Below are 27996 nucleotides of genomic sequence, written 5' to 3'. Positions count from 1 at the left end.
TCGGTTAAGGTCCGGCGTGGCCCGTTGCGGCCTAGCGGCGCCCAGCCTCGCTGTACATACAGCCTGGGGAACAGGCCGGAACCAATTTTATCTTTCCCAAACCTCAGGTTTTTTTAACGCCAGCACAGCACTGGTAGCTCTTAGTTTTCTCGTTCCAGCCTTCAGCCCTCTCGCGATCTCGCCCGCCTGCGACCACAGAACGACTCTTCGATCTCTCGCCCGCGCCATTGCACTCGCCATCTCCTGCCGCCCGCAGCACCTGTTTGACCACATCTCACACCTGCCCAGACACCCACCCACCCGTGTCTGCCTCTTCCAAACCTCGTCAGTCGACCCACGATTGACCCTGCACCTCGACCAACACCCCGCGCCTCGGTACACGATCACGACCCGTGGGACACGTCCAACCATGCCGTCCAATCTCCCATCAAGCTTTGCCTCGGCCGCTGCCGGCCAGAATGCAAACCGCGATGCGAGAGGTGGTAGGAGTGATGGAAGGCCATCTGCTGGAGGCGAATGGTGAGTCGCTTTGCCCCTCGCCGACGTCTGTGCTGGACGCGAGCTCGGGACGCCCAGGAGATTTTGTGTCATGCATGTCATTTGTCCTGCTTCCGTGCACTAGCGGGTGCCGTGTCGGACATTATCCATTTTATGTTATTTTTGTCATTTTTCATCACTTTTATCTCGGACATTTTTTTTCCTATGGCGGGGATGGGCTCACGACACAGTGCCCCTCTACTTCTGTCCGGAAACGGGTCATGTTTGTCTTCCAGTATACAATCGCGGCTAACAAAAGTTATTTCCTTAGGTCTCGGAGAGATGGCCGTTCAGCCAACGGCACCCTGACTTTCCGCCGCTCCTCTACCACGCCTCTGAGCCAGTCCTCAAACCCCCCGCCTGCGAACGACAATGCTGTCCAGCCTCCCAGCGTCGAGGAGACCTCTATCGCACAGCCCACGACGTACGAAATCGGTCCCTCACGTTATACCAAGGACGACCTGCTCGAGATGTACCAGTCCCAGAGGCCTACCGGTAACCCCTCTCACCTGTTCATCCCAGGTTGGGACCCGAGCAACACCGGTGGCGCTGGTGCAAGGGGCTGGGGGAAGAGCAACGAGAACCACGTGCCTCAGGATCCCGGCACTTGCTGGGATGCCAACGGCCAGACGGCTCCCATAGGGCTCTCGGCATTTTCTGAGGAGGAGAAAGAGGTTTGAAAATCTTCATTCCATTGGCAGTAGGAAAGCTGCCATGAAAGTGCTGGTTGACTGACTTTGACAGGCCTTTTCTTCCGATATCAACTCCCCGCTCAAGCCTCCCACGCAAGCCAAAGAAGGCCACCAGGCTGCCGTCAACGGGCGCAAACCGTCTCTTTCCCATGCCCCAGGAAGCACTTTTGGGGTGAGCTCTCCGTCGTCCGCCGTCCGACCCAGCACTCGCCGACGAGAAACGGTCGATTCCAACCCGTTCAGCCCGAGCAATGTTGCGTCGCCGACCGCCAGTCGGTTTTCGCGTGATGACCCCTGGTTTTCGCGAAAGACCGGCGATCTGCGAGAGTCCGACGTTGATGATCCCGAAAGCGCCGAATCGGCATCGCGCGATGCCCCAAAGCCAGCGATTCCTAGCTTACTGCGAGCCAACACCTCGACCGGTGTGAGCATGACGTCAATGTGGCCATCCTCCAGCATCTCTGGCGCTGCTGGTGGTGCCTTTGGCAGTTTTGCCCTGCCCACCTCGCCAGCCATTGGCGACAAGCGGCCGGGAGGTGCCGGTGGAGGCAGTCGACTGGCTCACCTCATCCCCAAGGACAGTGGTGAAAGCTCCGCGAGCAAACCTTCCGAGGCCCAGAACCCTCCAGCTCAGCAGTCTTGGCGCAGCAGGCCCCGGACTGACACCGATCCGTTTGGGGGTGATGAGGTGACTGGCAGCGCTGCCCTTGGGGGGGATGCTGCTCCGGAAGCTCAGCCCCCTTCCAGCCGAGCGCCGCTCTTTGGCTCCACTGGTGACTTTGGCATGTCCAACTTGAACCTGGGCGGCTCGCCTTCCGGGACCAATGGCCCTGCTAGCCCCTCGGAAACGAACCCATACCGCAGCCCCCCGGCTGAGCGTCACGATAACGAAGGTCCCTCTGATTCGGGCGCCGGAGACAAGGTTCACGGCGTGGGCCACGAGCAGCCACACTCTAATTATAGCACGCTTTCCAGAGGGTTCGGCGCCGCCTTTGATGGAAGCGACCGTAGCCAGACGTCCAGCGTAGGCGCCAAAGCCTACCTGTCCGGCTGGCCTGCGCCGGCTGGTCCATCCACCGGAACTCCCGACCGTGAGCGCTCCACCTTCGGAGGAGCGTTTGGCAGCTCTCTCTTTAGCCCAATGGGTGAGATGCAGTCTCCCGGTCTGGGCAACCTGGGAGGCGTGTTTGGACCATCCAACACCGGTAGCATCGGTCGCGGAAGCAAGTTGGGCTCTCTATTCCCTGCCGCCATGCAAGCCCAGATGCAAGCGCATGAGCACGAGAGCAGCCTTTCCGACTCTCTTGGCGACCTACGACAGAGCAACCCGCTCGGTGCCATTGGTCGAGGCAACTTTACGGTACCGACTCGAGACACCGACAGCCCCATGCGATCCAACCGCGGGGTCTTTGAGGAGCTGTTCCCCTCTAGTGACAGCTCCAGGAATCTCGGCGCCTTTGGAACTTCAGACGCCGGACAGCCTGGCATCGCCGCTGGAGCGCCTCAGTCGTTTACGCCGGTTAGTGGCGGATTACCCTTTGGTGGCGGCCAGGCCGGCGTGGAGCCACCATCTGCTCAGGTTCGCCAAATGGTGATGCCTGATCGGATGCGTTGGGTCTACCTCGACCCCCAGGGCCAGATTCAAGGTCCGTTCACCGGGCTGGAGATGAATGACTGGTACAAAGCCAACTTCTTCACCCCCGACCTACGAGTGAAGAAGGTGGAAGACCCCGAATTCGAGCCTCTCGGCCAGCTCATCAGACGCATTGGCAACTCCCGCGAGCCATTCTTGGTTCCCCAGATCGGCATTGCTCACGGACCTCCAATGCAGAGCGGCCCATTTGGACCTGGTACCGGAAGTGGCATCATCCCGCCCCTCAGCGGTGTCTTCCCAACATTTGGCCGGACTCTGACTGCCGAGGAGCAAAACAACCTCGAGCGTCGCAAACAAGAAGAGCAGTTCCTCATGGCCCAGCAACGAGATTTTATGATGCGACAACAGGCCATGGCCAAGTTTCAGATACAGCCAAGCCTCCAGCATCACTCCAGTGCTCATAGCCTCCAGAGCCAACCGAGCTTCGGTAGCATGACATCGCCTCTGGGAGTTCCTCAGCAGCAACATCACCAGCTGCCGCATCAACAGCCCATTGGGCCCCTGGGCGGCGGCCAGGCCACTGTATTCGACACCCATCCCGGTGCCGCCAACCCCGCTGCCGTCCGCGCCTCCATGGGAAACGGCGAGCTTTTCAGGCCCGAGGACCTGGTGAATCTCTCGGCCACTGAACGGCAAATGCTCGTATCCTTGCAGGGCGAGCCTGCCGGTACTGAATCTGGTGCGCCTCAGCCCATTGGTACTCCGGGCGACGCAAGTCTACGCTACGGTCTGCCAGAAGCTAACGAGCTGAAGGAGGACGATGAAGGTTTCAAAGATCGCTTGAAAGAATTTGAAGATCTTCGCGCCGAGCATGACGCCCAGCAAGCTGCTGTAGCGGCGATCGAGGAACAGCAAGAGATCTCCGCAAAGCCGGAAGAGACGACGACTGTTACGACGACGACGGTCGTCTCCGTCGAGCAGCGAAGCGAACCCATCGCCCCAGCTACCAAGGCTGGCAAAGGATCCAAGAAGAAGGCCCCGGTGGAAGAGGCGACGTCGTCACTGTCTCTGACCCAGCAGGTCCAGAAGACTCAGCAAGCCTCCGTCGCGTCTGCAGCTGTTCCCCCTGCGCCTCAGCAGCAGAGTGAACCCGGGATGCCAATGCCGTTCCCACCTCCAGCTACCATGACCCCTCTTCCGGCACCAACGGCGCAGAGAGCCAGGTCCAACCTGCCTGAGCAGTTCAACCGGTCGCAGAACGGGACCCCCGACGCTATCGCTCAGCCTCCCCCGCTGGCCCCCTGGGCCAAAGACCCCGGCCAGGAGGGGCAGAAGGGCCCCAGCCTGAAGGAAATCCAGGAAGCCGAGGCACGCAAGGCTGCAAAGGCCGAAGAGGCTGCCGCTGCCATGCGAAAGGCGGCGATGGAGCAAGAGGCCGCCCTGCTGAGGGAGAGAGAGAAGTCGGCTGCCGCAGCCGCTGCGGCCGCCAACGCCGGTCTCCCAGCAACTAGCACTTGGGGCCAAAGCTCGCCGGTCTCGTCCGTCAGCCCTTGGGCTAAGCCTGGGGCTGCCAAGTCCAAGGGAAGCACCCCGAGCGCAGTGCCCGGGGCTGCTGTGACAAAGAAGACGCTGGCTGAGATCCAACGCGAAGAGGAATTGCGGAAGCAGAAAGCCAAGGAAGTCGCCATCCAGAGCGGTGGCGGCGCTCCCATCAACGCCGGCAAAAGCTACGCCAACCTCGCCGGCAAGCCGAATCACACTGCCGCCCCGACGGTCCCCTCTCCCATCCTGACCAGTGGAAGCGGTTGGGCCACTGTTGGAGCCGGTGGCAAGGTGAAGAGCCCGTCGACAGTTCCATCTCAGGTGCAGAGTCGCTCAGCTAGCGTCAGCAGCGCCAAGCCTGCCCTGGCCACCCCCGTCAAACTGGTGCCCAAGTCCATTGTGAACAATGCTGGCTCGGCCAACACTGCCATGGACGAGTTCAACAAGTGGGCTTACAGAGAGCTCTCCCGGGGAATCACGGGCGTGAATGATAGTAAGTCATATTTGCACATCCAAGCCTTGAGAATCTCAACTAACGATGCGTCTTACAGTCACGAGCTTCCAGGCAGATCTCGCCGTCTTGCCCCTTGACACCGGGTTGATTGCCGACGCTGTATATGCCAACTCCACCACGATGGACGGGCGACACTTTGCTGAGGAATACGTTCGCCGCAAGAAGCTGGCGGAGAAGGGCGTTGTTGAGAAGCAACCGCAGACGGAGAGCAAGGCGTCGAGCTCTGGCGGCGGCTGGAGCGAGGTGGCCAAGAAGAGCAACGTCTCGCAGGCCAAGGACACCGAGTCGGCGATGCAGAGCGCCGACTTCAAGGTCGTCCCCGGCCGCAAGAAGGGCAAGAAATAGGGTTCTTGTAGGAGCGTTGACTGCTTGTGATTTCCTGTCTGAGCTTGAGTATGTTTGGTCTTTTGATTTGGATGGACTCGACGCTCTGTCACCGTGGCGGGAGGAAAAGCGCTGTGTGGACAGAAGGTCAGATGCTTGACAGTTAACAAGTGTAGTTTTATGTAACATGCTCTGTCGGATCTTGATAGTTAACATAAAGCTATATGTCAAATCTTGTGTCTATGTGTCTGGTGGCACTGGTATCGGAACGCTTCGAGCGCAGAGGTCATATACACGCGCCATCAGCAAATGCTTCATTGCCTTTTTATTTTGCACTCCTATTCTATCCTATTTTATTCCAAGTTGGCTTGTACTCTACTACATCAACTCCTGTCCACCTTCAAACCCTCCATCAAACCCTCCAACGTCCTCCACCCCTCGCTCCCCTCCCACGTCGCCTTGCCCCGTCCCATGACGCTCCGCACCGCGCTCCTCGCCTTGCCCTTCCACTTGGCCCCAATGCTCTCGACCTCCGGCCCCCAGTTCTCCAGCACGGAGACGAGCTCGTCCGTGCGCTTGACGACCTCCCTCCACGCCGCCTCGTCGCTCGTCCAGTCTGCGGACGACGAATCGCCCGGAAGGAGCCCGCTCCCGGAACCACCACCACCCCCGCCGCCAACCGCCGCGCGCCAGGCCCGTTCCGAGGCGTCAATCGCGCCGGCGAAGTCGTTCCTCCAGGCGCGCAGCCGGGCGACGAGCGTCCAGAGCTCGGCGCGGGTGGTGATGAGCGGCGCGACCTCCTCTTCGACGAGGCGGATGACGAGGCGCTCGACGGAGCCCCGGGGCGGCTCGTACACGCCGCCGGCAACGGGCGGCTTGTCCTCCTTGGAGAGGATGGCGTCCTGGAGGAGGGCGGAGAGGACGTTGGCGTCGAGGGCGTGCTCGGACTTGCGGATGCGGATGATTTGCGAGAGGGCGAGGACCATGTCCGCGAAGGGAGGCGGGTGGATGCGCGAGGCGAGGGTCACGACGTTGTCCCAGATGCGCCAGTTGTCGTGGGCGATGGAGGCGCCTCGTTTGTAGGCCGCGAGCGATTGGGAGAGGAGCTTGCTTGGGTCGCGGGGGGTGAGCTTCTCTTCTGCGTTTGTCGAGATCTCTTCTTCGTCATCGTCAGCGCTGGTAGTTTTGATTTCGTTTGCTTTGGCGTCCTTGTTGCCGGGGGCTGTCAGTTCGCAGTAGAGGCTGTAGAGGGCGCTGCCCAGGTTGCTCCATGTCCGGGCGCCTTCGCCTCCCTCGGTGTCGTTTGCGCAGCCGATGGAGCGGCTGTATGCCTCTGCCGCGTCTTCAAAGAGGCCGAGGCGGAGGCTGATGTCGCCGAGACGGTTCCACATGTCGGGGCTGAGTCTGTTGACGCTGGTGGCTTTCTTGTAGGCTTCGAGGGCCTTGAGGAGATCCTTTTGGCCGAGGTGGTATTCCCCCAGCGATCTCTGGGCACGAGCGTAGCGGTGTTTGGAGATTTCCCACGCGCGCTCGTAGTGAGCCGGGTCGTTCTCCAGGTCGCCGAGGATGCACCACAGACGGGGGGCGTTGGGCGGCGGGGGCTGTCGTTCGGGTCCGGAGAAGTCGGATGCCTTGAGGAAGCCGACGTCTTGGCCGACGATTTCGTCGTCAGGCTCGGACGAGGAAGGCGTCGTGACTCCGGTCTTGTTGAAGAGCCTCCAGCGGATGATGCCCTTGGCCTTGTCTTCTCCTCCGCTGCCGCGGCCATCTTCGTCTTCGGCGGCGGCGGCGCTGGCGTAGCAGAGAGCGACTTCGGCCCACAGCTTCAGGCGCTTGAAGATTTCCAGGGCGGACGTCATGGAACCGACGCCGGCCCAGGCATAGGCCAGCTCGGACTCGAGGTGCCATCGCGGAGGGGTGGATAGAGCGTGGATGTAACGGAGACGGACGTGGGCGGGGGCCGACTCGGAGTTTGATGCGGCAGGGAGGAAGGAAGTCGGCTTGGAATCATCAACAGGGGCAGCCGTCTGGCCGGGAGCGGTAACCTGGATGGCGGGAACATCTGTTGAGTCCGCATCATCTTTGTTCTGCTCTTCGTTAGCTGCAGTAGAGAATGTGGTGTCGGTGAGGACTTGGTCGGCCACGGCCTGGAGCTGAAGGACACCGCGCTCGACTGTTCTGCTTCTGTGGATTTCTATCCTCGAGCGAACGAGCAGCGCCTGTGTGTAGATCTGCCAGTTGACGGACTTGTCGGTCAGGACACGGGCGGCAAAGGGCAGAATCTGCTCGGACGTGAGGCCGTCGTCAGGTGAAAAGGCATCCTTGAGGGTTGCCTCGGTAAGGAGAATCATTTCATCAAGGGGTGACAGCTGAGGCTGGTCGTCTGGCGACAGCTCAGCTAACGCAGGTGGCAGAGCGTCGACTGCTGCTGTGTCCTTGACGGGCTCCTTTGTGAACTGAATCTCCTCCAAGAGGGTATCGTCGTTGAGCTTGAGCGCATCTGGCATGGCAGCCACCTCATCATCATCGTCGTCCTTGCTCTCTCCGGCGGCAGCTCCAGCGCTGTCCTGTTCAGAGGCGCTTTTCGCAAAGACAACCAGCTGACTTAGACTTTGCTCCTGGAACTTGGTCCTCTTTCCTAGGGCTCCGGACAGAGCATAGGTAACGCCGCTCGTCTTCGCGGCTTCTTTGAGGGCCTCCTTTGCCTTGTCATAGCGGCCAAGCAAGATGTAGTTGTTGGCAGCCTCGATCAGGAACAAGGCCTTTTCCTCTCTGGTCCAAGTCTCCTCCGTGGCCCAGACTTCGGTGCCAAGGATTTTCTCGTGGACCGCGTCTATCTCCTTGCTGATCTGCGTTGCCAAAGAGGGCACATCACTCCACTGGGAGCTCTTGTTGAAGTTGGACGACGAGCCCAGGCTTGGCTGCGTGATGATCTTGTAGTGCCAGACGTTGACGCGCAGTCTCTCCCAGGCAAGGCTATGCTTAGCGGAGGTCTTTTCGGATGAGGGCAGCTCAAAGATGTCTTTCTCTTCCGCAGCCAGTGAGTCAATCAAGATATACTTGGCAAGAGAGAAGAGTTCCAGATAGGGAATGTAGGCATAAGGAGCAACGCCGTCGACTTCGAGATACTTCAGGCAAGCTCTTCGAAGCTGGTGCAGCGCAACGGCCGAGTCGCGAGATTCTGCGTGGCTGGAGTTCCAGGCGCTGACAAACAACTTTTCGACTTGATTTGATTCCTTTGCCGGGAGGACGGGGCCGGTGACGGTTGCTTGGAGGAAGGCGTCGAGAGCGGCCAGGCCTATGGCGAGGAGCTCTGCGGACGAGTGCTGTGTAGGTGCAGCTGAGGCCGGGGCTGGTTCCGATGCCGTCTCGCTTGATACGGATATCACATGGGATACATGTTCCGTTATGAGCTGCTCCGCTACCGCGCTGCCAACCAGCGCGGCCAGGGTGCTGCTATCGCCAGATGCTGAGTCTGAGGCCATGGTGGGGGTTTTGATATCCGGAGTTGATGGCGCTGACGGCGCCTTGACAGAACCACGAAGCTGCCTGCCAGTCCCGGAGTGAGATAGTTGGGTATCACAGAAGAGAGATGATAAATGCAAGCTGCTTTCACCGTGATCCCTCTGATACCGCACGTCGTCCGTCTGTATGTTGCGGTTCTTTTGCTATGCTATGCTTCACTTTTTTGTGGTTTTCTTATCGATAGCGAGCCAAGGTGGGATGTCGACGTTTTCCCAGGAAAATGTTTGTACATTAGTTCTAGCGCCCAAGAACCCTTGACCCCACCTATCAGCTTATGCACATAGTATTGGAGACGGTGTTGCCCATCTGTATGTCGTCCATCTCAGGGTCTCTTTGTTCTCAGCATCAGCATGCATGAACCTCATTACAGCAACTTTTTCTGCGAGGCTATTCCAAGGCAACGGCTGATCTGGATAAATTCAGAGATAGTGTTACTAGTCCATCCTTCTTGGAGTTCGCTGCTGCTCCAGTCGAACCCAGGTATGTATTATGTACTTGCAGATAGCCTCCAGTTTGTAGATGTCTTCACCGCTAACACGATAAAACACATGTTGGTAATTCTGCTCCGTGATTACACGCTTGTCTAATAAGCATTTTGTTGAGCTTCAAACACAGCATTTTGACATGTGATTGTCCATAGCTGGCAAGTTGAACAAGGTGCTGAATTCTAGTCTAGATCGTGCCTCGCTTAACAGAAGTTCTTCTTGTCGCCTTTCCGTATTAGTAACGTTGGTTGTCATTTGTTGAGCTTCTTGACTAGTAGATGTTGCGATAGCCTCATGCGAGAAACGCAGTCTCACATGCTTTCTTTGCTGTGAAGACGACTTTTTCCGACGGTCGATGATGTTCTTTTTGGTGTCCCTCTTATTTCCCTCTCTTTGATTTCTTCGCCCCATCTGATGCACGTTGGCTTTTACTTGATGCGCCCGGCTTCGAAACGGCCCCACAGGTTCACCAAGCTGAGTGTGAGTGGACTTTGCAGCAGAGTTTTTTCTGACCTGTGCGGGTTTTACTGTAGGGAGAGGCCAAATGAAGGCTCGTTGTGTTCTCGATGTGAACTCGGTATACTCTGTGGATGGTTGATGAGGATCTATATGCTTCATTTCATGAATCCTCAAGTTGAGAGCATCGATAGTAGAATCGCCCTATCGGAAGATGCCCATCATCTCTCAGACAGGCAAAGCAAGAGGTCACGCGACAGCAGCAGCAGCAGCGATCCAAGGCACATGCAAATGAAGAGACCAGACACTTGAGCCGCTCATTAACATGAGAAAAATAGCCCGAGGACAGAGCAAAGCCTTGCGCTGTAATTTACCGTTAGCGTCCGTTTCTTACGGCGGACTCGATGCTCATTGGCGACTTGGCACTGGAAAGCCCTGGCGGGTGCTGAAGGCTGAAACGAACTGTCGGCGCCGTCCGAGACGCTTTGAAGCCCATTCATTTCTCGTTGTATTAGCAGCAGAGGCTTGCTCTGGTCTTCCCCAAACTCGCATGCGCACTGTGCTCCATGCACCCATCCGCGGTAGCACAGTGCAGTGGTAGAAGTTCCACCGCCTTTCTCCTGCTATCGTCGTGAAGGCACGGAATACGAGAGCGTAACCTGGATGTCCTCGTATATTACGGCCAACAAGCGGTCACTAAAAGGTAGCTGCCCCATGCATGGTGCTACTAGCCACTCGTGTCCGCTGTATTAACAAGAGCCCACACAAAAAACACGGAGTTCTGCTAGTGCTGGCCTAGACGGTCCACAAATTAATCACCAGCGACAGTTTTGCTTCCTTGTTTCTTGCCTCCTCAAACCACCCGACAAAAACCATCGTTCTGCTCGTATTACCAGCCTTGCTGTCCCCTGGGGAGTTGGGGAGGCTCGCCGTCGATTCGGCCGAGGGCAAAAGATGACGCTCGTTCCTAACTGTTGCTGACTCGCGTCTCCTAGTTCCTAGGTGGTGACCAAGTTCCGCCGCATGCAGCTCATTGACGGATATGCAACATGTCCCTGTTGCGATTCTACCAACAGAGCCTCGTCTTCTCCTCACGGCCGCTCGCGACAAGGATCGGATAAATGCTGCTAGTCTTCTGCTGCGGCTCTCGGCTGGCTTATCTCTGGTGCCCTTGCCGCTGCTGATGGAGCAATGCCCGAATGCTGTAAGGGGCATCAGATCAGGCAAGGGTCTCTGGAGTTGATAGGCACATTCGAGATACCATCATATCAACACCACATCTCAAGAAGCCTTTCTCGTCAACCGCCTTCTAGAATGGCATTTCAACGTCTCTACCACGCACTGTCTCCCGACTGTGCGACCAGGAACACCCACCCACTGAGCCACAGATCGACGATGCCCTCTAGTCCAAGACAGGCTAACAGCGGGACAAGGCTTAGGCGGGGTGACGTCAGTTGGGCTGCAGGGGATTCCTTCGAACGAAAGCAGTCTGTCTCATGCCGCTTTCAAGCGTTGGCCGAGCGAGCTGAACAGCGCCGTCCGCATCTTCTTTGGGCGACATGCGCTTCATGCGTGCAGCCATGATGGGCGTGTTGCCATATCAAGAGACTTTGCCGTTCTAAGGGTTCACCGTGTGACCAGGGATCTCTTCGGTGCCTTCTGGCGAAGGAGTCAGTTTGCACAGTGCTCGGGAAGTATTGAGACGACTCCATGGCAAGGCGGCAAAGCGAACCAAAATGCACCAGATGGCCTCTTGGTCAATGGTAACGGCACAAGGGACGGCTGGCTAGACCGTTGGACATATGGTACCAACGGTTACAGATCCTACGGCTCTCAGCTCTGGTACCGAATCCGAGCGTTCGGTATCTCACACCATGCATACAGCCTTCCGACGATCTGAAGTTGGACAAGCAGTTGGTCTCCAGACTACCTAATACCAGATCTCCGTCAAACGCCCGTTACAGAGATCGATCTCACTTACAAATCTCCAGCGTTGCTTCAGTTATCAGATGACACTACTGGCACCTGAAAGTTGGAGCTCACGCTTCAACCAACAGAAGTTCATGCAATAGTTATAGCCAAAGCATCTACTCGAGCTCAGGAATAACCGACCAGCCATCCGGTACGATACGAACTTATACCTGTTCGGCCCCTGGAATCACTATTATCATTAGACTCTTCAAAGCCCAACTCTCTCCTTCCAATAGAAAACTGGAAGGCAGGGCCTTGTTCACAGTCGACATGCTGCAGCCCTCGTCACTGATCACACGTTCTGGACGCGTCAAGCACTACAAACCAGCTCATTGACCACGCCTTCACGGGGAACACATATGGTAAGCCCTACAATATACCCCCTTTGAACCTCAATGTCGGTTGATCGTTCAATTCTTCGGTGGTGACATCTTCTGATACCGATCGTGCAAATATCGACTCCGGCAATCCAGGTTGACCAAGGACAGTACGAAGACGGCGGCAAACGGCGGGGAATCTGACACTGTGCCCTCCCCCTGCCCGCCATCTGGATCCCCGGCCCTCCCTCCTGTGTGGATGGCTGCTCATCCCGCCCGGTCCTAACAGGGCCTAATGCACTAGCTCTTCTCTGGCGTCCTCCTTGGCTTCTCCACCAAGAACGACAATGGCAGGGGACGCGCGCAGAATAGAGAGCGAGTCGCCAGACGTAGGACAAGAGCAGCTCTCGGGGCAACATGCCAAGGCGAATCCCGCCGGGCTGCGCAAGGAGAGGCGCAAAAAATGGCCTGAGGGGAGGTGGGAAGTGTTTCCAGCTCGGCCTTGTCCCCCACATAGGACACAGCGTCACAAGTGAGTCCGTCCAATCTCATTGCGACCCTGAGTGCCCCGGTGTCGTCTTCGCTCGCCTGTCGGCCCCCAGTTGACTGGTTTTGGTATACTACGTTCACTGAGTGATTCTCAGCCAGGCCTGTCTGTAAGTACTCGTGGTGGTCCCAACAATTGTTACATATACTCCTCCATCGCCCGTGCCTCCCTTTGCCTCTGTGGAACTTCATTCCTCTCACATCTCATCCTCTTCCTTTTCTCGCTTGACTGTCCTTGCCGCAATCATCTGCAGCAGGGTTCAGCATTCTGTCAACATCAGCTCGTTAGTGCTTTAATTGCATTGGCAGCTGGCTTGATTACCACGCCGTCACCGTTTCTCATGAAGACTACGGAGTAAGAGACGATACTGTCGCCAAGTAACTGATTAGTTCTTCAAGATGGCGACTACAGACGACGAGAAGCATCCCAAATTCGAGGCCCCGGGATCTCCTGACGTGGGATCCCAGGACTTCGTCGAGAATGCCGATGGCCTGCAGCGACGCCTTAACAATCGGCAAATCCAGCTCATCGCCATTGGTGGCTCGATTGGTACCGCGCTGTTCGTCAGTATTGGAGGCGGACTGTCCACCGCCGGCCCGGCCAGCCTGTTCCTGGCCTACCTCTTTTACTCGATGGTTCTTGGACTGGTGAACAACTCGCTCGCGGAGATGACCGTCCTTATGCCTGTATCCGGAGGGTTCATTCGGCTGGCCGGCCACTGGGTCGATGATGCTTTGGGATTCATGGCTGGCTGGAACTTCTTCTTGTACGAAGCTCTGCTCATTCCTTTTGAGATCACTGCGCTCAATCTCGTCATCTCCTTTTGGGACGAAAACGTCACCAAGCCAGGCCCGACCGCCGGTATTTGCGCCGCCGTTATTGTCTGCTATGCGTAAGACTTTCTCATATGTCGGGGAGAGTGGAGGGATAGAGCCTGCGAAGGAAGGTCAACATCTGCTGGGCTTCTCATCTCTTCTTCTCCCTTTGCCTGTGCCAGAGTATACATGCTGACCAGATTCATTACATACAGTCTGCTAAACGTTCTTGCCGTCAGAGCCTATGGTGAGGCGGAATTTTACCTGTCCGGAGGAAAGGTAATTCTCATCTTTATGCTTTTCTTCTTCACCTTTATCACCATGGTCGGCGGCAATCCGAATCACGATGCCTTTGGCTTTCGATACTGGAATAACCCTGGAGCCTTCGCCGAGTATCATTCGCACGGCGCCCTCGGCCGCTTTGAAGGCTTCTTGACAGCCCTCTGGAGCGCATCCTTCGCCGTTGTCGGACCCGAGTACATCTCCATGGTGGCAGCCGAAGCTCAGCGACCCCGTGTCTACATCAAGACGGCCTTCAAGACCATTTACATCCGCTTCGGCATCTTCTTCATAGGCAGCGCTCTGGCAGTCGGCATCATTCTTCCTTACAATGACAAGACGCTGGCCGATCTCAACAATGGCGGAAAGGGTAGCGGCACGGCAGCGGCTTCGCCATATGTCATTGCCATGCAGAACATGGGTGTCTCGGTGCTACCGCACATCGTGAATGCGCTGATGATGACATCCATCTTCTCGGCCGGAAACACTTACACCTACTGTGCCACGCGATCACTGTACGGTTTGGCTCTCGATGGCCGAGCCCCTCGATTCCTCCGCAAGTGCACGAGCAAGGGCGTCCCCATCAACGCCTTTTTGGTCGTCATGTGCTTCCCATTCCTGTCCTTTCTTCAAGTCGGCAACGGCTCCGCCATCGTGCTTACCTGGCTCGTGAGCCTGATTACCGCCGGTGGCATCATCGACTACCTGGTCATGTCCATCACGTACCTCTGCTTCTACAGAGCGTGCAAGGCCCAGGGCGTTGACCGAAAGACATTCCCGTACTTTGGCTGGGGACAGCCCTACTGCGCCATCATCGCGCTTGTCTTCCAGCTTCTCGTCGTTGGAGGATACGGATACAAGGCGTTTATGCCCTGGGACGTCAAGGCCTTTTTCCAAAACTACACCATGCAACTGTTGGCGCCGCTCCTCTTTATCTTCTGGAAGGTGCTGAAGCGCACCCGGTTTGTCCGACCCAGCGAGCTTGACCTCGTGTGGCAGCGGCCCACGATTGACGCCTACGAATCGCATTTCATGGAGCCTCCGGAGGGCTTCTGGAGCGAGATGCTGCAGCTGGTCAGGCTCAAGCGCAACAAGAACGCGGATAGCCTGATGGCATGAGGAAGTCAAGAGCCAGCTGCATCAGTTTCTCCTATTGGCAGCCACTTATGAGCACATGTCCTTGCATCTCCTTTTCCGTCTTGTGTGTTATTGTTTGTATATACATATATACCCATCATGTTTGCGGACAAGATTCTGCATGGAATATAAGGGGGTAGACTAAAATGAATGAGTTATATAGACGATATACCCAGGACATATGAGACCATTAGAGTATATATCAAGAGCATCTCGATCATTTCCCCCGGCTCTGACCCCGTCTTCACCCACATAGACGAGCTACACAGAAACCACGATCGCCCTACACAGTCCATTCACCTCCCCAATCAACTCCACAACCCTCAAACCCCTATCACGACACCTAGAAGGCAACAAAAAGGCAACAAAAGAAAAAAGGAAAGGAAAAAAGAAATCACAATGCGTAATCTGGGAATCGAACCCAGGGCTCCCCGATGGCAACGGAGAATTTTACCACTAAACCAATTACGCTTGGAAAGAGAGAATGCGTGAACTGGGAATCGAACCCAGGGCTCCCCGATCGTTGCGGATGGCAACGGAGAATTTTACCACTAAACCATTCACGCTGGATTCTCTTTGTGATTTGTTGGAAGGATGCCGGACGGAAAGCAGGTCTTGAACGTTTCGCTGCGAGGATCTTCATGAAGGACGGTTTGAGACTTCCAAGTTGTTTGTGTATTGGTTCTGCATACCCTGGAATAGAACTTGAATTATGTTTTTTTCTTTCCTTCTTTCTTTTTTTAAACTACGAGTGTGAGTTTTACAGTTCATTGGTGTGCATGTTCTGCACGACATGCACATTGAATCTTTGCATCTCGCTAATTCCTGGATAGATACAGTCAACGGTTTCAAGTCCTGAACTCAGTATGTCTATTTTCGCCATCGCTCCCTCGTGACACCGGCAGTTTAGCATGACCTACAACAAACCGTTACCAGACACATCTTTCTTTCTTGTACGCAGCCTCGAGGACCGAATGCATTACCTTTCCATGCCATGCCAGAAGATACTTTTTATTTTTTTTAGATGCATCTCAAACTCAGGCAGTGTCCGCCTCTGACGGATCGAGCTTCTATACTGTTCTAGCAGAACACGCACGTTAACAAAAGTTCTTTCTCTCATTGAGCACGGGCGACCCTTTGAAACTAACCTAGTAGTACATCTTGATCAAAGAATCTGATACCTAGCGATCACGGTCATCGTTGCGAATGGACTTGAATGTATGTAAATTGCTCGGGATGCAATCTGTGCCTAGTGGATCATTAGGTTTGTCGCTGTGGAAGGATAGGGGAGGGCAAAGGTGGCGTGTAAAGCAAACTGCCTCTCGATAGTAGGTAAGTAAAACTGGCTTGGCAAATTATGATACTCGTATGTTGCTTAATGGTTACCTTACTCTGATCCTCTAGGGCTATACGTGTTCATGGTATCGTCTATGAATAAGTAAGTGCTTCAAGCTGTCTATATCAAGACTGATGCAAGTTTATGGGTGGCTATTGATATGTATACTTCATTTTGGATCACAGGGAGATAGTCCAGTCACAAGATAGGTAGTAACACAAAGTATGTGAGGTCACACACACACTGGGAGATAAACAATCACTGACATGCAGGGAGAGTCAAGATTTAAAAAATCTATTCGGGCTTCTATCAACCGTCTGCCTTCCCTCTATAGCCCAAGGTGCAAGAGCTCATTCCAACATGGGGGTCCTCCATCCCCACGTCGTGGTTCTCGCACTCATCCAGACCATCAGTCTATTGAGAAGGCCCTTCTATGGGCAGCCCGAGCATGCAATCATTGCAAACAAGGCATCGCAACTTTTCCGTTACCAAACCGTATTTTCATCAGCAGAAAGAGAAAAAAAGGAACATGAAAAAAAGAAAATGTCTAAGTCGTCAAGGGACCAGGCGTCATCGAGATGCCGTGATGTGTGGGTATGTTAATCGTTTACAGGTCATCCTCGTCGCTGAACACCTCCTCACCACGCTTTCGGCGGGCCATACGCTCTGTAGAGAAAAGCACGTTAGTAACTGAAGTATTATCCTTTTTGGTAGATGGAGAATCGACTTACCCTTCTTCTTCTTTCGCAGCTCAGCAGAAGACAGCTTAGCCTTCTTCTTGGTGGCAACAATCTTGTTACCCATGGCGTCGAACTTGTCCTCCTCATCGTCGTCATCCTGCTTGAGACGAGGGCCGGAACCCTGGCCCTGGACCCAGTTGTGGCCGGAAGGAGTCATCTTGCCGTCCATGACAGCCCAGACTTCCTCAGTCAAGTCCTTGGTGAACTCGGCAGAGTGAGTGATGATGATGACACCACCCTCGAACTTCTTCAGGGCCTTGGACAGGGCACCCAGAGAGTCACGGTCCAGGTAGTTGGTAGGCTCGTCAAGGACGATCAAGTGGGGTCGCTGCCATGAGCAAGCAGCCAGGACAGTCTTGACACGCTGGCCACCAGACAGACCGCGCATGCGGGAGTGAGAAACCAGCTCGGCATCCAGACCGAAGTTGGCGCAGTGGGCCTCAATCTCCTTGCGGACCAGAGGTCGGAACTGACCGGAGGCGAGGGCCTCCTTCATGTCGACGTCGGCGACCATCTTCTGGTGAGAGGCCAACAGCTCGTTACGCGGCAGCCAGACGTTGTCGGCGCTCATCATGGGAACCCAGCGCTCGTTCTTCATGCCGACGTTCTCACCCAGAGCGAACGAACACTCGTACTCGTAGCTGTTCTTGAACTTTCTGCGGGCGTTGATGCCAATGACACGACGCTGAGTACCCTCGATCTTGAAGATCTTGTCCATGGCCTTCTCGTCGGCCTCGGTGATGATCTTGTTGGCACGGTCCATGGTCTCACGATCCTCACCAGTCTGGAAACGCCACTGGATGTACTCGGAGGGAGTCTTGTCAAGGTGGTCATCGATGTGGGCGAAAGCGTGCTGCTTGATGTAGGCGATACGGATGTTCTCGTGCTGGTAGATCTCACCGCCAGTGGGGATGAGCTCACCGCAGAGAACGTTGATCAGGGTAGACTTGCCAGCACCGTTGGGACCGATGACAGCAATACGAGAGCCCAGAGAGCACTGGAAGCTGATGTTGCTGATCTGGGGCTTGGAGGTACCAGGGTACTGGAAGGACATGTTGGTGGCACGCAGGATAGCCTTGGCCTTGGTCTTGACACCCTCGAGGAAACCGGGCTCGGGGAAGGTGAACTCGATCTCGGAGGCGCCAAGCTCGTAGTAGGACTTGGCAGAAGGAACACGCTTGACGAACTCCTTCAGGTTACCACGGTAGCGCTTGAGCTTGAATCGCTCGTAGTGGATGATGTGCTGGCAGACGTTGTCGAGGAAGCCAGAGTCGTGAGAGACGATGATGGAAGTGCAGGGGGAGTTGATGAGGTAGTCCTCGAGCCACTTGACGTTCTTCACGTCCAAGTGGTTGGTAGGCTCGTCGAGAAGCAGGATATCGGGGGCCTCGAAGACGGCACGGCACAGAGCCAGCTTCATCTTCCAACCACCAGACAGAGCGGAAATCTCACCCTTGATCATCTGCTCGGTGAAGCCGAACTCGATCAGGCGCTTCTCGACATCCTCCTGAGAGACCTCGACCTTGGCCTCAGCCAGCTTCTTCATGGTCCAGTCAATGGTGGTCATCTCAGTGTCGGCGGAGTCGAGGTCGTGCTCAACGAAGACAGTCTTGACTTCGCTCTGCTTGGGGAAGCCCTCGACCTGCTCGTTGTTGATGGCACGCATGAGGGTAGACTTGCCGGAACCGTTGGGACCGCAGAGACCGTAACGCTGACCGCGCTTGAGGCGGAGGTGGGTCTGGTTCAGCAGGATCTTGGCACCGTAGGCGAGAGAGAAGGTGCAGTTGCAGAGATCCTCACCCTCCTCGTCATCGGCCTCGCCCTCCTCCTCCTCGGCAGCGCCGGGAGAAGCACGCTTGCGCAGGGTCTCGACGACGGCCTCGGCGTTGTCGATGCCGGTGATGACAGCGACGTAGGGCTTCAGGCTCTCGACCCAGACGGTGGCGTCGGTCTCCTTCATGTCGATGAGCTGGCCGGCAATAGCGGCAATGTACTCAGCGACAGGCTCCATCTTCTCGAGGAGAGAAGCGTAGCGGGGAGCCAGGATCTCCTTGAGCTTGGCAAGGACGACGCTGACGTCGCCGTCGTTGCGAACCTCGGGGATCTTGCCGTCGACGACGTTGCCGACACGGTTAAGGGTGTCAAGGGCCTGCTTGGTCTTCTCACGGGCCTCGGGGTCGGCAAGGTTGTCGTAGTTCTTCTGGAGAGCAGGAATCATCTTGTCCAAGAAAGGAGCGACGATGTTGGGGTCGTCGACCAGCTTGCACATGTTGTCAACGATGACAGCAGACTTTCGCTTGATGGCGGTCTCACGCTCGTTGAGACCACGGTCCAGAAGAGGAACCATGAGGGCGAGGGTGGGCTCCTGGACCTCAGTGACGAAGGTGGTGGCACCGAGAAGATGGACAGTCTCGGGGACGTTCTCGGGCTTGGCGATACACTTGATGAGCTCAGGAATGAATCGCTCGATATCCTTGTTGACGATGAGCTGGCAGATGCTCTCCATGACCTTGTAGGCGTGCTCCTTGATGTCCTTCTTGGTGTCCCACATAGCCTCAGAGATGACGGGGATCAAGTCGGGGACACGGTAGGAGAGCTGAGCAGGGGCGCTCTTGACGAGGGCCAGGATGAAGTCCAAAGCGACCATCTTTGACTGCCACTTCTGGGCGTTGCGGATCTTGTCCATCAGAGCAGGCAGAGCCTGCTTGACGGCATTGCCGTTGAGGGCGCCGGCAATGGCCAGGACGGCAGCATTGGCGGCCTTCTGGACGGGAACAGCCTTGTCGCCAGCGGCGTCGAGGAGTTCGGGCAGAAGAGTGACGAGGTAGGGCTCGACGCTGGCAGCGACCTCAGAGTGAGAGGCGATCTCCTTGACAGCGACGGCAGCCTTCTCACGGGCGGTGGCGTCCTTCTTGCTGGTAAGGCCCTTCTTGATGTCTCCGATGAACCTGTAGAAAGAGGGCTTGTTAGCACCTATCCACTCACTGAAAATGATGCGCTACAGCTGGGTGCGAAAAACTCTTCAGGGGGCTTTGGCAGCTACCGTGGCCACTGAAGAGGGGTTGTTGCAGGCCTGACCCCGCTATGAGTGGCGGGGCAATTCATTGCCATAGGCAGTGAGATAAGAGGCCCGCGAAAAAGAAAAGTTTTTCCCCGCCCGTGGGTAAAGGGGACAACCTGTTCAATAGGAAGAAAAAAACATTGCGAAGAGTAGACTTACTTGTCGGGGACAGCCTGGTCGTCGATGCGGCCGTTGATGAAGCTGGCAATCTCCTGGGCAGCCTCGTTGACCTCGGCGGCCTCCTTGGAGACGGAGAGCTTCTGGAAAAGCTCGTCCAGAACCTTGACGGACTCGGTAGACATGTTGTCGGTGATGTCGAGTGACGAGGAAGGGTTATAAAAGTCGGAAATGGGAGAGGCGATCGGAATCGATGTTACTCGGTATTCGATCGCGAGGACTACAGAGACGATGGAGGAATCGACTCTGCGGTATCGAGGCTTTTTTGAATTTGCTGAATGAAAACGGCGGGGCTGTTCGATGGGGAGGAACCAAAGAACAACTCGTCAATGAAAAACGAAAGGGACTGTAAGAGAAGACACAAGTCCAAAGTTCGTCAAGCAAACACTGACGACCAAAGATGAAGGAGGGAAAAATGAAAGGAGATGGAGGTAAGATCGAAGAAAAAGCAGAAGTGGGAGGGCGGCCACAGTTATTATATGGCCACAAAGGCTGCGGCCCAAAAACTTTTTTTTTTCTTCGCTTTCGCGGGGTGTGTGGCTAAAATCGGGCAGCCCAAAAAGATTTTTTCGCTGCCCCTCCATTGGCGGAGGCGAGGCTTATCAGCTTTATCAGCGGCACGCTAAGCCGCAAGTGGGTAAACCCTTTGGAAGGCAAGGGCGGTGAGGCGTTTGAGTGAGGACTGAAGGCCTTGAACCTCCTCCTTGGTGGCGGAAGAAAAGAGGACTCGAGACGCCACACGGGCTTTGGAAGCATCGAAGTTTCTTGGAAGGTTTGACGCTTCGCGGGCCTCAACAATTCCATCGAGTTCGGTTCGTGTTGCCGTACGTACGTACCAGGCAGTCGTTGGTCCTTCTCCCAGATTTCAAGCCCCTTTCGGTAGGCCTGAGCCAATAGGATTCTAGTGATACAGAGTTGGGTACAAGTATATCGCAGCCTGTGAACCGTACCTTGAGGGTGCTCTCACTTGCCGCCTCTTTTGCTTGAGCAACCACCTTTGCTTCGCACTACTGAATCTTCATCTAGGCCCGCATCGATGTATTACCTATCCTAGCTCCATTCATGAATGACGCTGTCCTTGCAGTCTTCTTCGCGCTGAATAATGAGGGCGATGGCGATGTCGACGTGGGTAGTCGTGCCTGGGGCAAAGTCTGGTGTGGGACACGCTGGTGCATAGTACTCCTGTGATCTGCCGCCACGCGTTGATCCAAAACGGATTGCTGATGCCTCACACACTTGTCCCAGCCGGATCCGCCCCTGCAGATGGAGCGGTAGTATCGCTCTCCCTCCAAATCTACAGTATAGCGGCACTCATTGGTCCCTTTGTCATCAGGTATAGACGAATGTGAAAGCTGCCATGGTCCTGCATAACCGGCTCGGGCGGTGTCAGAAGCCCTCACACCTCGTCGGCCCAACCGGACTGCCTGGCATGTTTTCCTGCATTCTGTTCTCTGCTCGGGGGGATGGGAACTTGTAAGACAAACAGGCTGCTGCGTTGTCAGCGCATCCTTCCTCCTCCTCCACGCTGTAACCCAAGCATACAATAACTGCACTCGCCGCATCTTCACGGCAGCGGTGGGTCTGACACAAGGGAGAAAAAGTCGAGATAAACTCGGGCTGCCATTCTTGTCCGGCTTTGGCGCCACGTTGTCACCTCACGCCCGCCTCAGTGGTTGGATCAGAGAGACGGCGTGGAGAGCGCCCAAAAACTAGTGGCACGCACTCCATGGTGTCTGTATTCTTGTGCGTCCATGGGATTCCCATCGTTGGGTTGAAGCAGAGCTCCCGTAGTCGAGACGCAGGCTTCACCTTCGGCCTGTTCAACTGCCATCCGGTAGTCAGACAACCCATCGTCAAATTCTTCAGATCCATCGTATCGCCATGATCCACCACCATCGCGGGGCCCCAGAGTCCAGTCTGCAGTCTCTGCTCCATGTTGTCAGCCCATGTTCGCTGCTAGCCGGGACTCACCGACTGTCAGGTGCCGGCATGGACGGGGCTTGTTCTTAGGCTTCGTCAGTGCCAGTGCGCTCTGTCTGTCATGGGTTTCCCGTTGGATGTTGTGAATTGCCGTGATATAGGAGAATGTAGAAATGGTCTTTCAGGGGCGAAGACAAATATCATCAACAACAAGCAAATATCGCGACTTGGATACTACCTCACCGTGAGAGAGCAGGTGTTGGGTTCGTTGATTGACCCTGATTGCTGACTCATCACGATATCGGCATCATCTTGACTCCATCCTCCTCGCCACTCAGACTCATAGGTCTGCTTCTAGAACATAGCTGTGGCAATTGCAGCTTGGAACACAAGGTGCCCATTCAATCAGCGGGGCCCATTGGTAAATCGATGAGAAACATAGATTTACCACACGAGCTCTCATGAAAGACGCCTAGCCCCCCTTTTGACAGCGTCTCTAAAAGCAGTAAAGAAAGGACCACGACAACGCAAGTGTAATGGAAGTTGCAGGCAGTATTACCACGTGAGTTGACAAGTTCACGTAGGTTAGCTGAGATTATGGAATAGTTGTCTCTCCCTTCGCTCTCAGCCGAGAGATACTGTGTCGTATGGAGGTGATCTGCTCAGTCTCCCTGCTTAGAGCTCGTTCTCCATGCTCAGAGTTGCAAAAGCTACAGTGAGTGCCCCTTATATCATGAGAAGAAAACAAGGTAGAAAAAATTACTTGCATTATCCGCGGTGAATCGAATCGTTTGCTGTGAATGAGAGCATATAGTTTATATCCATGACCTGGACGTGCTTGCAAAGTAAAGAAGTCGTTATACGACTGGTATGCACCCAGGTAATTCTACTCGGTAGAACCACATAAACCCGCTTGATCTCATTTCTCCCTACAATACCAGCATGAATTGAAGAGAGATCTGGCGCTGAGCAGAGAAAGTTAGCTCAGATAGGCGTAGATCACGAAAGGCACCGTCCATAACCGCTGCGGGGACATATGCAGCAAAGGCATCTCGACACCAAACTGGAGGCCCCAACTACAAGAATCGAAGTGCCCTCACTTCCTGCATGGGAAACATATTTGACTTTCAATCTGCTAAGGGTTCATCAAGCGAAGATCATCAAGCAATTCATTGGCACGTCGTCATTTGCACGTCTGCTCAGATCAGTATCAGGTATCGATACGCCACAGCCACGTGCCTAGACTCAACTGTAATTGACTCTCCCAGCAACTCACTCAACCTGCGCAACCTCCAACAGTTCGCTTCATCTCGCCCAACAATCTTGATAACTATATCTTGCCTTCTCCTTCCTCTCCTTCTTTTCTTCTTCTCTTCCTCTACATTTCTTCATGCCAGGTGAGCAGCTCCACGCTTTAAAGCCCCTGCTCTTGAGAAGCAAGCCGACGCCAATCAACTATATCAAGCACCAAGGTAAGCTCACTTGAATCATCATCCCATCATCATCCTCATCCCTCAACAACGCAACATCAAAAACACCCAGAAAATACTAACCATTACAACCAGCGCCCAACCTGAGCCTGAAACCATCTCCTCCCCGTCAAAGAGCCTTCGCCACCGCCAAAATGCCATCCAGAACCGTCCGCACCATCGCCGACGTGCCCCCCATCGGCGACCTCTACCGCGCCGGGCGCCTCCCCCTCCCCTCGGACTCCTCCTCCTCCTCCCCCTTCCATAAGCCCTCGCAGGACATCAACCGCCGCGTCAGCCTCCTCCGCACAGACATCACCGCCCTCGCCGTCGACGCCATCGTCAACGCCGCCAAGAACTCCCTCCGCGGCGGCGGCGGCGTCGACGGCGCCATCCACGCCGCCGCCGGCCCCGGCCTCGTCCGCGAGTGCATCGCCCGCTACCCCGACGGCTGCGAGACGGGAGACGCCGTCATCACCGCCGGCCACGGCCTCCCCGCCCGCAACGTCATCCACACCGTCGGCCCCGTCTACCGGGGCCAGGCCGCCAGCGAGCCCCTCCTGCGCAGCTGCTACCAGGCATGCCTGCGCGTCGCCGTCGACAACGGCTGCGCCACCGTCGCCTTCAGCGGCATCAGCACCGGCGTCTACGGCTACCCCTCCGACAAGGCGGCCCACGTGGCCTGCGGCGTCGTCCGGGACTTTCTCGAGCGGCAGGATGCCGAGGGCAAGATCCAGCGCGTCATCTTTGTCACCTTTCTCGACAAGGACGTGAATGCATATAACTCCATTCTTCCGTAAGATCTCCAACCCACTCTCCGTATCCCCCGCCCAAAAGACTTCTGCTGATGTGAACTGCCCATAGCCTCTACTTTCCCCCTGCTGAGAATGAGTTGCCACCCCGCTAAGGGCTGGCTGCAAGAAACCAGCGAGCAAAGAAAATTTGGGTTAAATCTTGTCTAGGCGTTTACGGGTTTTACGAGGTATCTTCCAGAAGAGAAATGTTCTCGATTGTAGGACAGTAATTGCACGCCGCGGGCACCTGCATAGACATCAATCTATCAGGGACTACGAGGTCGGAATCAAGGCAGTCATCCAAGTAGCACCTCTCGTTTATTAGGTAGTTAAAGCGCGCGCTATGCTGACACCGGTGAATTGAAACCCAAATCAGTCAAAATTAGACTTTTCCTTGCTATATCAAAACGTAAATGCAACCGTTCCCTAGATCGCAACCAGCAAAGTCATTCATATATTGAGCACCACCCGCCCGTCCAGTGTATCCCCCCCATGTTCTAGCTCAGTTCCACGACGTATTAGAGAAATGCCATCCTGCGTGAGTAAGCATCTCGGTTCAGATCAATCAGAATCAGGTGGGTGTATTCGCTGTTCAAAATCAGACATAAGACACACAATCTTCACTCCTTTGCCAGGCATCGGGCAGCAGGGTTGCTTGCTTAGCTGCCGCCGCTGGGGCCACCTTGAGACTGCTTGTTCTTCTTTCTTCTTCTTCTCTTAGCCTTCGTCGGCGCCGGAGATTGTTCGCCCTCTGCCCTGGCTTCGCCGGCAGCAGGACTCTCGGGGCTGGCTTCCTCGGCCTCTTCTGACTCGACACGCTCGGCAGGTGAAGGCGTCACGTCTTGTTCAGGGGCCTTCGACGATGTGGCTTCAGGCGTCTCTAGCGGGGCGCCTTCAGGAGCCTCGGACGATACACCTTCAGGTGTCTCTGATGGCAGGTCTTCGGGAGCCATGAACGGAACATACTCAGGAGCCTCAAGCGGAGCGCCTTCAGGTGCTTTGGAAGGCACGTCTTCGGGAGTCTCGGCCGATGGATCTTCGAGTTCCTTTGACGGGACGTCTTCAGATGTCTTGAGCGGCGCGTCTTCAGGAGCTTTAGAAGTGTCTTCCGGCGCACTGGTTGCTGCATCTTCACTTTCAGGTGCCGCTTCCACGGGGTGCGTGGGTTCCTCGACCGGCTCGGTAGACTCATCAGACGGCTTGATCGGCTTCGGCTCTTCGGTGTCTTTGTTTGTCTCCTCCGAACTCTTTGTCATCTCTTCCGAAGCCTTGGAATCCTCTCCAGCATCCACAGCTGGCTCCGCAGAATCGTTGGCCGGCTCTGCAGAATCTTCGTCCGGCCTCGTAGAGCCCACAAACGGATCCGTCAGGTCAATCAGGCTGTTTTGACCTTCCTGCGCGCTGTCTGATGTGCCTCCTTGCTCATACGCCACGTCTTTGCCGGTGCCCACGGTATGGTCTGTTCCCTCATGCGTGGTTTCCGAGGAAGGCTTGAAGTCGCCAAAGGCGCTACCGTCTCCAACCTTGGTATCCTGGCTGGTCGGGAAATGAACGTAGTCGCTAATCTCTGTGAGCATAGACTTCAACCCAGCAAGCTCATTTCGCAGTTTCTTGATCTCGACAACGGCCAAGTCTTCTTCCATGTTGGGCTTGACAGCCTCGCACTTCTTGGACCATCCTTCGGCACCAAAGTCAACTTCGTCTGCCAGCTGCTCCCACTCTTCAACGACATCGTCGTCCGCTTCACCGCGAGCCCGGTTGGAACGGATAGAATAGGCTGTGCGAATCTCAAAGAATGCCGTGATGAAGAGCAGTGGCGAGTACAGAACGCCCATGACGCAGTCATTGAGGAATTCGTACGATTTCTTGGGCATCCACCACTCAAAGAGAGCAGAAATGAAAATTTCAATCAAGTTGAATGGAGCAATGTAGACGTTCTCGTCTGGCGCGCGAATAAACTGCATTGTCTTTTGGCTAAACAGCGCCAGATATTCATCGTCCGCATTCTCGTAGATGTCCTCGTAAGCAGAATTGTACAGTGCAATGAGGATGTTGAGGAGGATAACCTGGTGCCATTGTTAGTTGTGCACTTGCCAGCATATCAGTAAGACATCATCATGCGCAGGACATACCATGACAATAAACGTGAAGCAGTAATACAGGATCGCACCCCAGGGGGGTCCAAAGCCATCGAAGCCATCGAATTCCGGGCTTCCGAGAAGAGCTCTCAACATGGATTCGATGATGAACCAAACATCATCGGCAACATTGTCGTCAGTGAGGTCCAGACCGATGAAGGCCTGTAGGAAGCCGATGATGATGACAATGAGCAGAGCAAAGAATATCACAGACTCCTTCATCATAACTTTGAGAACAACAAGCATGGCTCCAAAGAATCGGAAGCTATCCAAGTAGAGCAGGAGACGACACCAGAAGAGCGGAGCGGTAAAGGCCAGGATGTTATATCCAAGTGTGCTGTAGTGAATACGGCCATCGGTGTGCTCCGCGAATGTCAGGCCGACGACGCGGAATATGAACGACGCCGTCAAGAACGTGTATAGCATACCGTTGAGAGCATTCCAAAAGCCCAGGATCTGATACCCAGCCTTGTAGACTTTGAGGAGCTCATCGCAGATGTAGCCGAGCGTAAAGACATAGAGGGCTCCTTCAGCGATATCGATCACGCCAGTAGCGTTAACAGTGTTGATAGCAATGGTAAAGAGGGCGAGATAGATGAGGGAGAACAAAAGCTGGGCGAGGTTTTGGTTCCTGGGGCTTCGCATCCGATCCGGATCCATATGGACCAGGAAGTTGGGATTATCCTTGTCATTGTAGTCGACAAAGATGGCCGGGTCGTTCTCATCCTGCACCAGCCAGCCGCGCCAGAGATAGCTGATGCATTTCTGGTAGCCCGACGACCCAATTACTCGGACTGCGTGCAAATCGACGGCCTTCTCGATGACGTTGACGGGGGGCGTCGGGGCGCCGTTTGCAATGTACGAGTATCGACGCAGAAGCACCGAGTGCAGCAGATACGCAGTGTCTTCCTCTTCTTCGATGCTGGTGTTCTTATAGTTAGCGAGGGATCCAGAGAACAGACACCAAAGGGGCAATTGCTGAAAAAAAAACGTACAGGGCTTTAGCGATGACACCGCAAGCTTCGGCTCTAAGGTGATGCAGACTAGCATCCCAAAGCTCGGCATTGGCTTCGTGCTTGAACCAGCGTTGATTGACGAGCAAAGCATAGACCTGGGCCTTGTCAGTATGCCATCACCCCAGTGGTGGGTGGCATGTATGCAGCCGTCCACGTACCACGCAGCCCTTGTGCTCTTGACCGCCTGCTTCCCTGGCAGCTCGGATGACGTGCGGCGTGATGATGCGGCTATGGGGGGCGGTAATTCGGCTCTCCTCCATTTCGCACGGCACGCATTCTTGGACCAGGTGTCGTAGCCGGAGGCACACCTTTGTAACTTCGATCGGCGGAATAGCAGAGTCCATCTCCTCATTGTGTAGATGGGGTAGCACTGGAGTGAGAGGGCAAGGGTGTCTGTTAGCAGGAATGGCCTGAGGGGCACGAGGTGAAGGGTTCCGAGGCCATTGAAGGCATCACGACGTACAGGCTTGTTCCTCTTCGTGAACCCATTGGCGGCGAGATTGATAGCCATGCCTGTCAAAGCCAAGCAGGCGATCAATGTTGCGCCAGCGGTTGCTGCGAGGCATGGCGGCGGTGGATTTCGAGACGGTGAGAGACGCAGCGGGAGCAG

The 27996-nt window shown here is 55.4% G+C and overlaps 6 protein-coding genes and 2 non-coding genes across 8 annotated transcripts; 3 read left to right on the top strand and 5 right to left on the bottom strand.

Moving 5' to 3' along the window:
• The first annotated feature begins 25 nt into the window (after positions 1 to 25).
• BBK36DRAFT_1135086 (hypothetical protein) lies at positions 26 to 5239 on the top strand. The gene is made up of 17 exons (XM_024892521.1): positions 26 to 519; positions 809 to 1211; positions 1282 to 1705; positions 1742 to 2296; positions 2342 to 2374; positions 2411 to 2443; positions 2489 to 2659; positions 2699 to 2748; positions 2782 to 2820; positions 2863 to 3114; positions 3154 to 3492; positions 3538 to 3580; positions 3620 to 3771; positions 3805 to 3927; positions 3961 to 3967; positions 4004 to 4858; positions 4917 to 5239. The coding sequence occupies exons 1-17, from the start codon at positions 410 to 412 to the stop codon at positions 5222 to 5224; spliced, it is 3897 nt and encodes a 1298-aa protein (XP_024750922.1). The 5' UTR covers positions 26 to 409; the 3' UTR covers positions 5225 to 5239.
• A 347-nt stretch (positions 5240 to 5586) lies between these two features.
• Positions 5587 to 8688, bottom strand: BBK36DRAFT_1115865 (hypothetical protein; the record flags this gene model as incomplete). The annotated part of the gene is made up of 1 exon (XM_024890171.1): positions 5587 to 8688. The coding sequence occupies one exon, from the start codon at positions 8686 to 8688 to the stop codon at positions 5587 to 5589; it is 3102 nt and encodes a 1033-aa protein (XP_024750921.1).
• A 4214-nt stretch (positions 8689 to 12902) lies between these two features.
• BBK36DRAFT_1197215 (amino acid transporter) lies at positions 12903 to 14717 on the top strand (the record flags this gene model as incomplete). The annotated part of the gene is made up of 2 exons (XM_024896975.1): positions 12903 to 13396; positions 13535 to 14717. The coding sequence occupies 2 exons, from the start codon at positions 12903 to 12905 to the stop codon at positions 14715 to 14717; spliced, it is 1677 nt and encodes a 558-aa protein (XP_024750920.1).
• Positions 14718 to 15135: 418 nt separating this feature from the next.
• On the bottom strand, positions 15136 to 15206 carry BBK36DRAFT_t78. The gene has a single exon. It is a non-coding gene; the product is annotated as a tRNA-Gly (tRNA).
• Positions 15207 to 15220: 14 nt separating this feature from the next.
• BBK36DRAFT_t77 lies at positions 15221 to 15301 on the bottom strand. The gene has a single exon. It is a non-coding gene; the product is annotated as a tRNA-Gly (tRNA).
• Positions 15302 to 16398: 1097 nt separating this feature from the next.
• BBK36DRAFT_1135084 (ARM repeat-containing protein) lies at positions 16399 to 20192 on the bottom strand. The gene is given in 5 exon segments (XM_024892520.1): positions 16399 to 16573; positions 16614 to 16735; positions 16782 to 16783; positions 16803 to 19759; positions 20032 to 20192. 4 exon segments carry the CDS (start codon positions 20172 to 20174, stop codon positions 16679 to 16681), a joined length of 3159 nt encoding a protein of 1052 aa, XP_024750919.1. The 5' UTR covers positions 20175 to 20192; the 3' UTR covers positions 16399 to 16573; positions 16614 to 16678.
• A 3401-nt stretch (positions 20193 to 23593) lies between these two features.
• Positions 23594 to 24238, top strand: BBK36DRAFT_1167986 (A1pp-domain-containing protein; the record flags this gene model as incomplete). Its single annotated transcript, XM_024895115.1, has 1 exon — positions 23594 to 24238. The coding sequence occupies one exon, from the start codon at positions 23594 to 23596 to the stop codon at positions 24236 to 24238; it is 645 nt and encodes a 214-aa protein (XP_024750918.1).
• Positions 24239 to 25782: 1544 nt separating this feature from the next.
• BBK36DRAFT_1098982 (Ca2+ permeable channel) lies at positions 25783 to 27952 on the bottom strand (the record flags this gene model as incomplete). Its single annotated transcript, XM_024889129.1, has 5 exons — positions 25783 to 26298; positions 26365 to 27292; positions 27366 to 27481; positions 27545 to 27756; positions 27850 to 27952. Coding segments are annotated over 5 exons (1875 nt in total), but the record flags the coding sequence as incomplete, so codon positions are not given.
• Between the last annotated feature and the right edge of the window lie 44 nt (positions 27953 to 27996).

Source organism: Trichoderma citrinoviride (assembly GCF_003025115.1).
Source record: "Trichoderma citrinoviride strain TUCIM 6016 unplaced genomic scaffold BBK36scaffold_5, whole genome shotgun sequence".
NCBI lineage: Eukaryota > Fungi > Ascomycota > Sordariomycetes > Hypocreales > Hypocreaceae > Trichoderma > Trichoderma citrinoviride.
This window is presented reverse-complemented; position numbering and strand designations above follow the sequence as displayed.

Bases quoted from the DNA above. Each gene is read 5' to 3' on its own strand.
- BBK36DRAFT_1135086 (XM_024892521.1), top strand. From the start codon at position 410: ATGCCGTCCAATCTCCCATCAAGCTTTGCCTCGGCCGCTGCCGGCCAG. The intron at 3,493-3,537 runs GTGAATCTCTCG...GTATCCTTGCAG, and splicing joins TTTTCAGGCCCGAGGACCTG to GGCGAGCCTGCCGGTACTGA. The intron at 4,859-4,916 runs GTAAGTCATATT...TGCGTCTTACAG, and splicing joins AATCACGGGCGTGAATGATA to TCACGAGCTTCCAGGCAGAT.
- BBK36DRAFT_1135084 (XM_024892520.1), bottom strand. From the start codon at position 20,174: ATGTCTACCGAGTCCGTCAAGGTTCTGGACGAGCTTTTCCAGAAGCTC. The intron at 19,760-20,031 runs GTAAGTCTACTC...CTCTTTCTACAG, and splicing joins GACCAGGCTGTCCCCGACAA to GTTCATCGGAGACATCAAGA.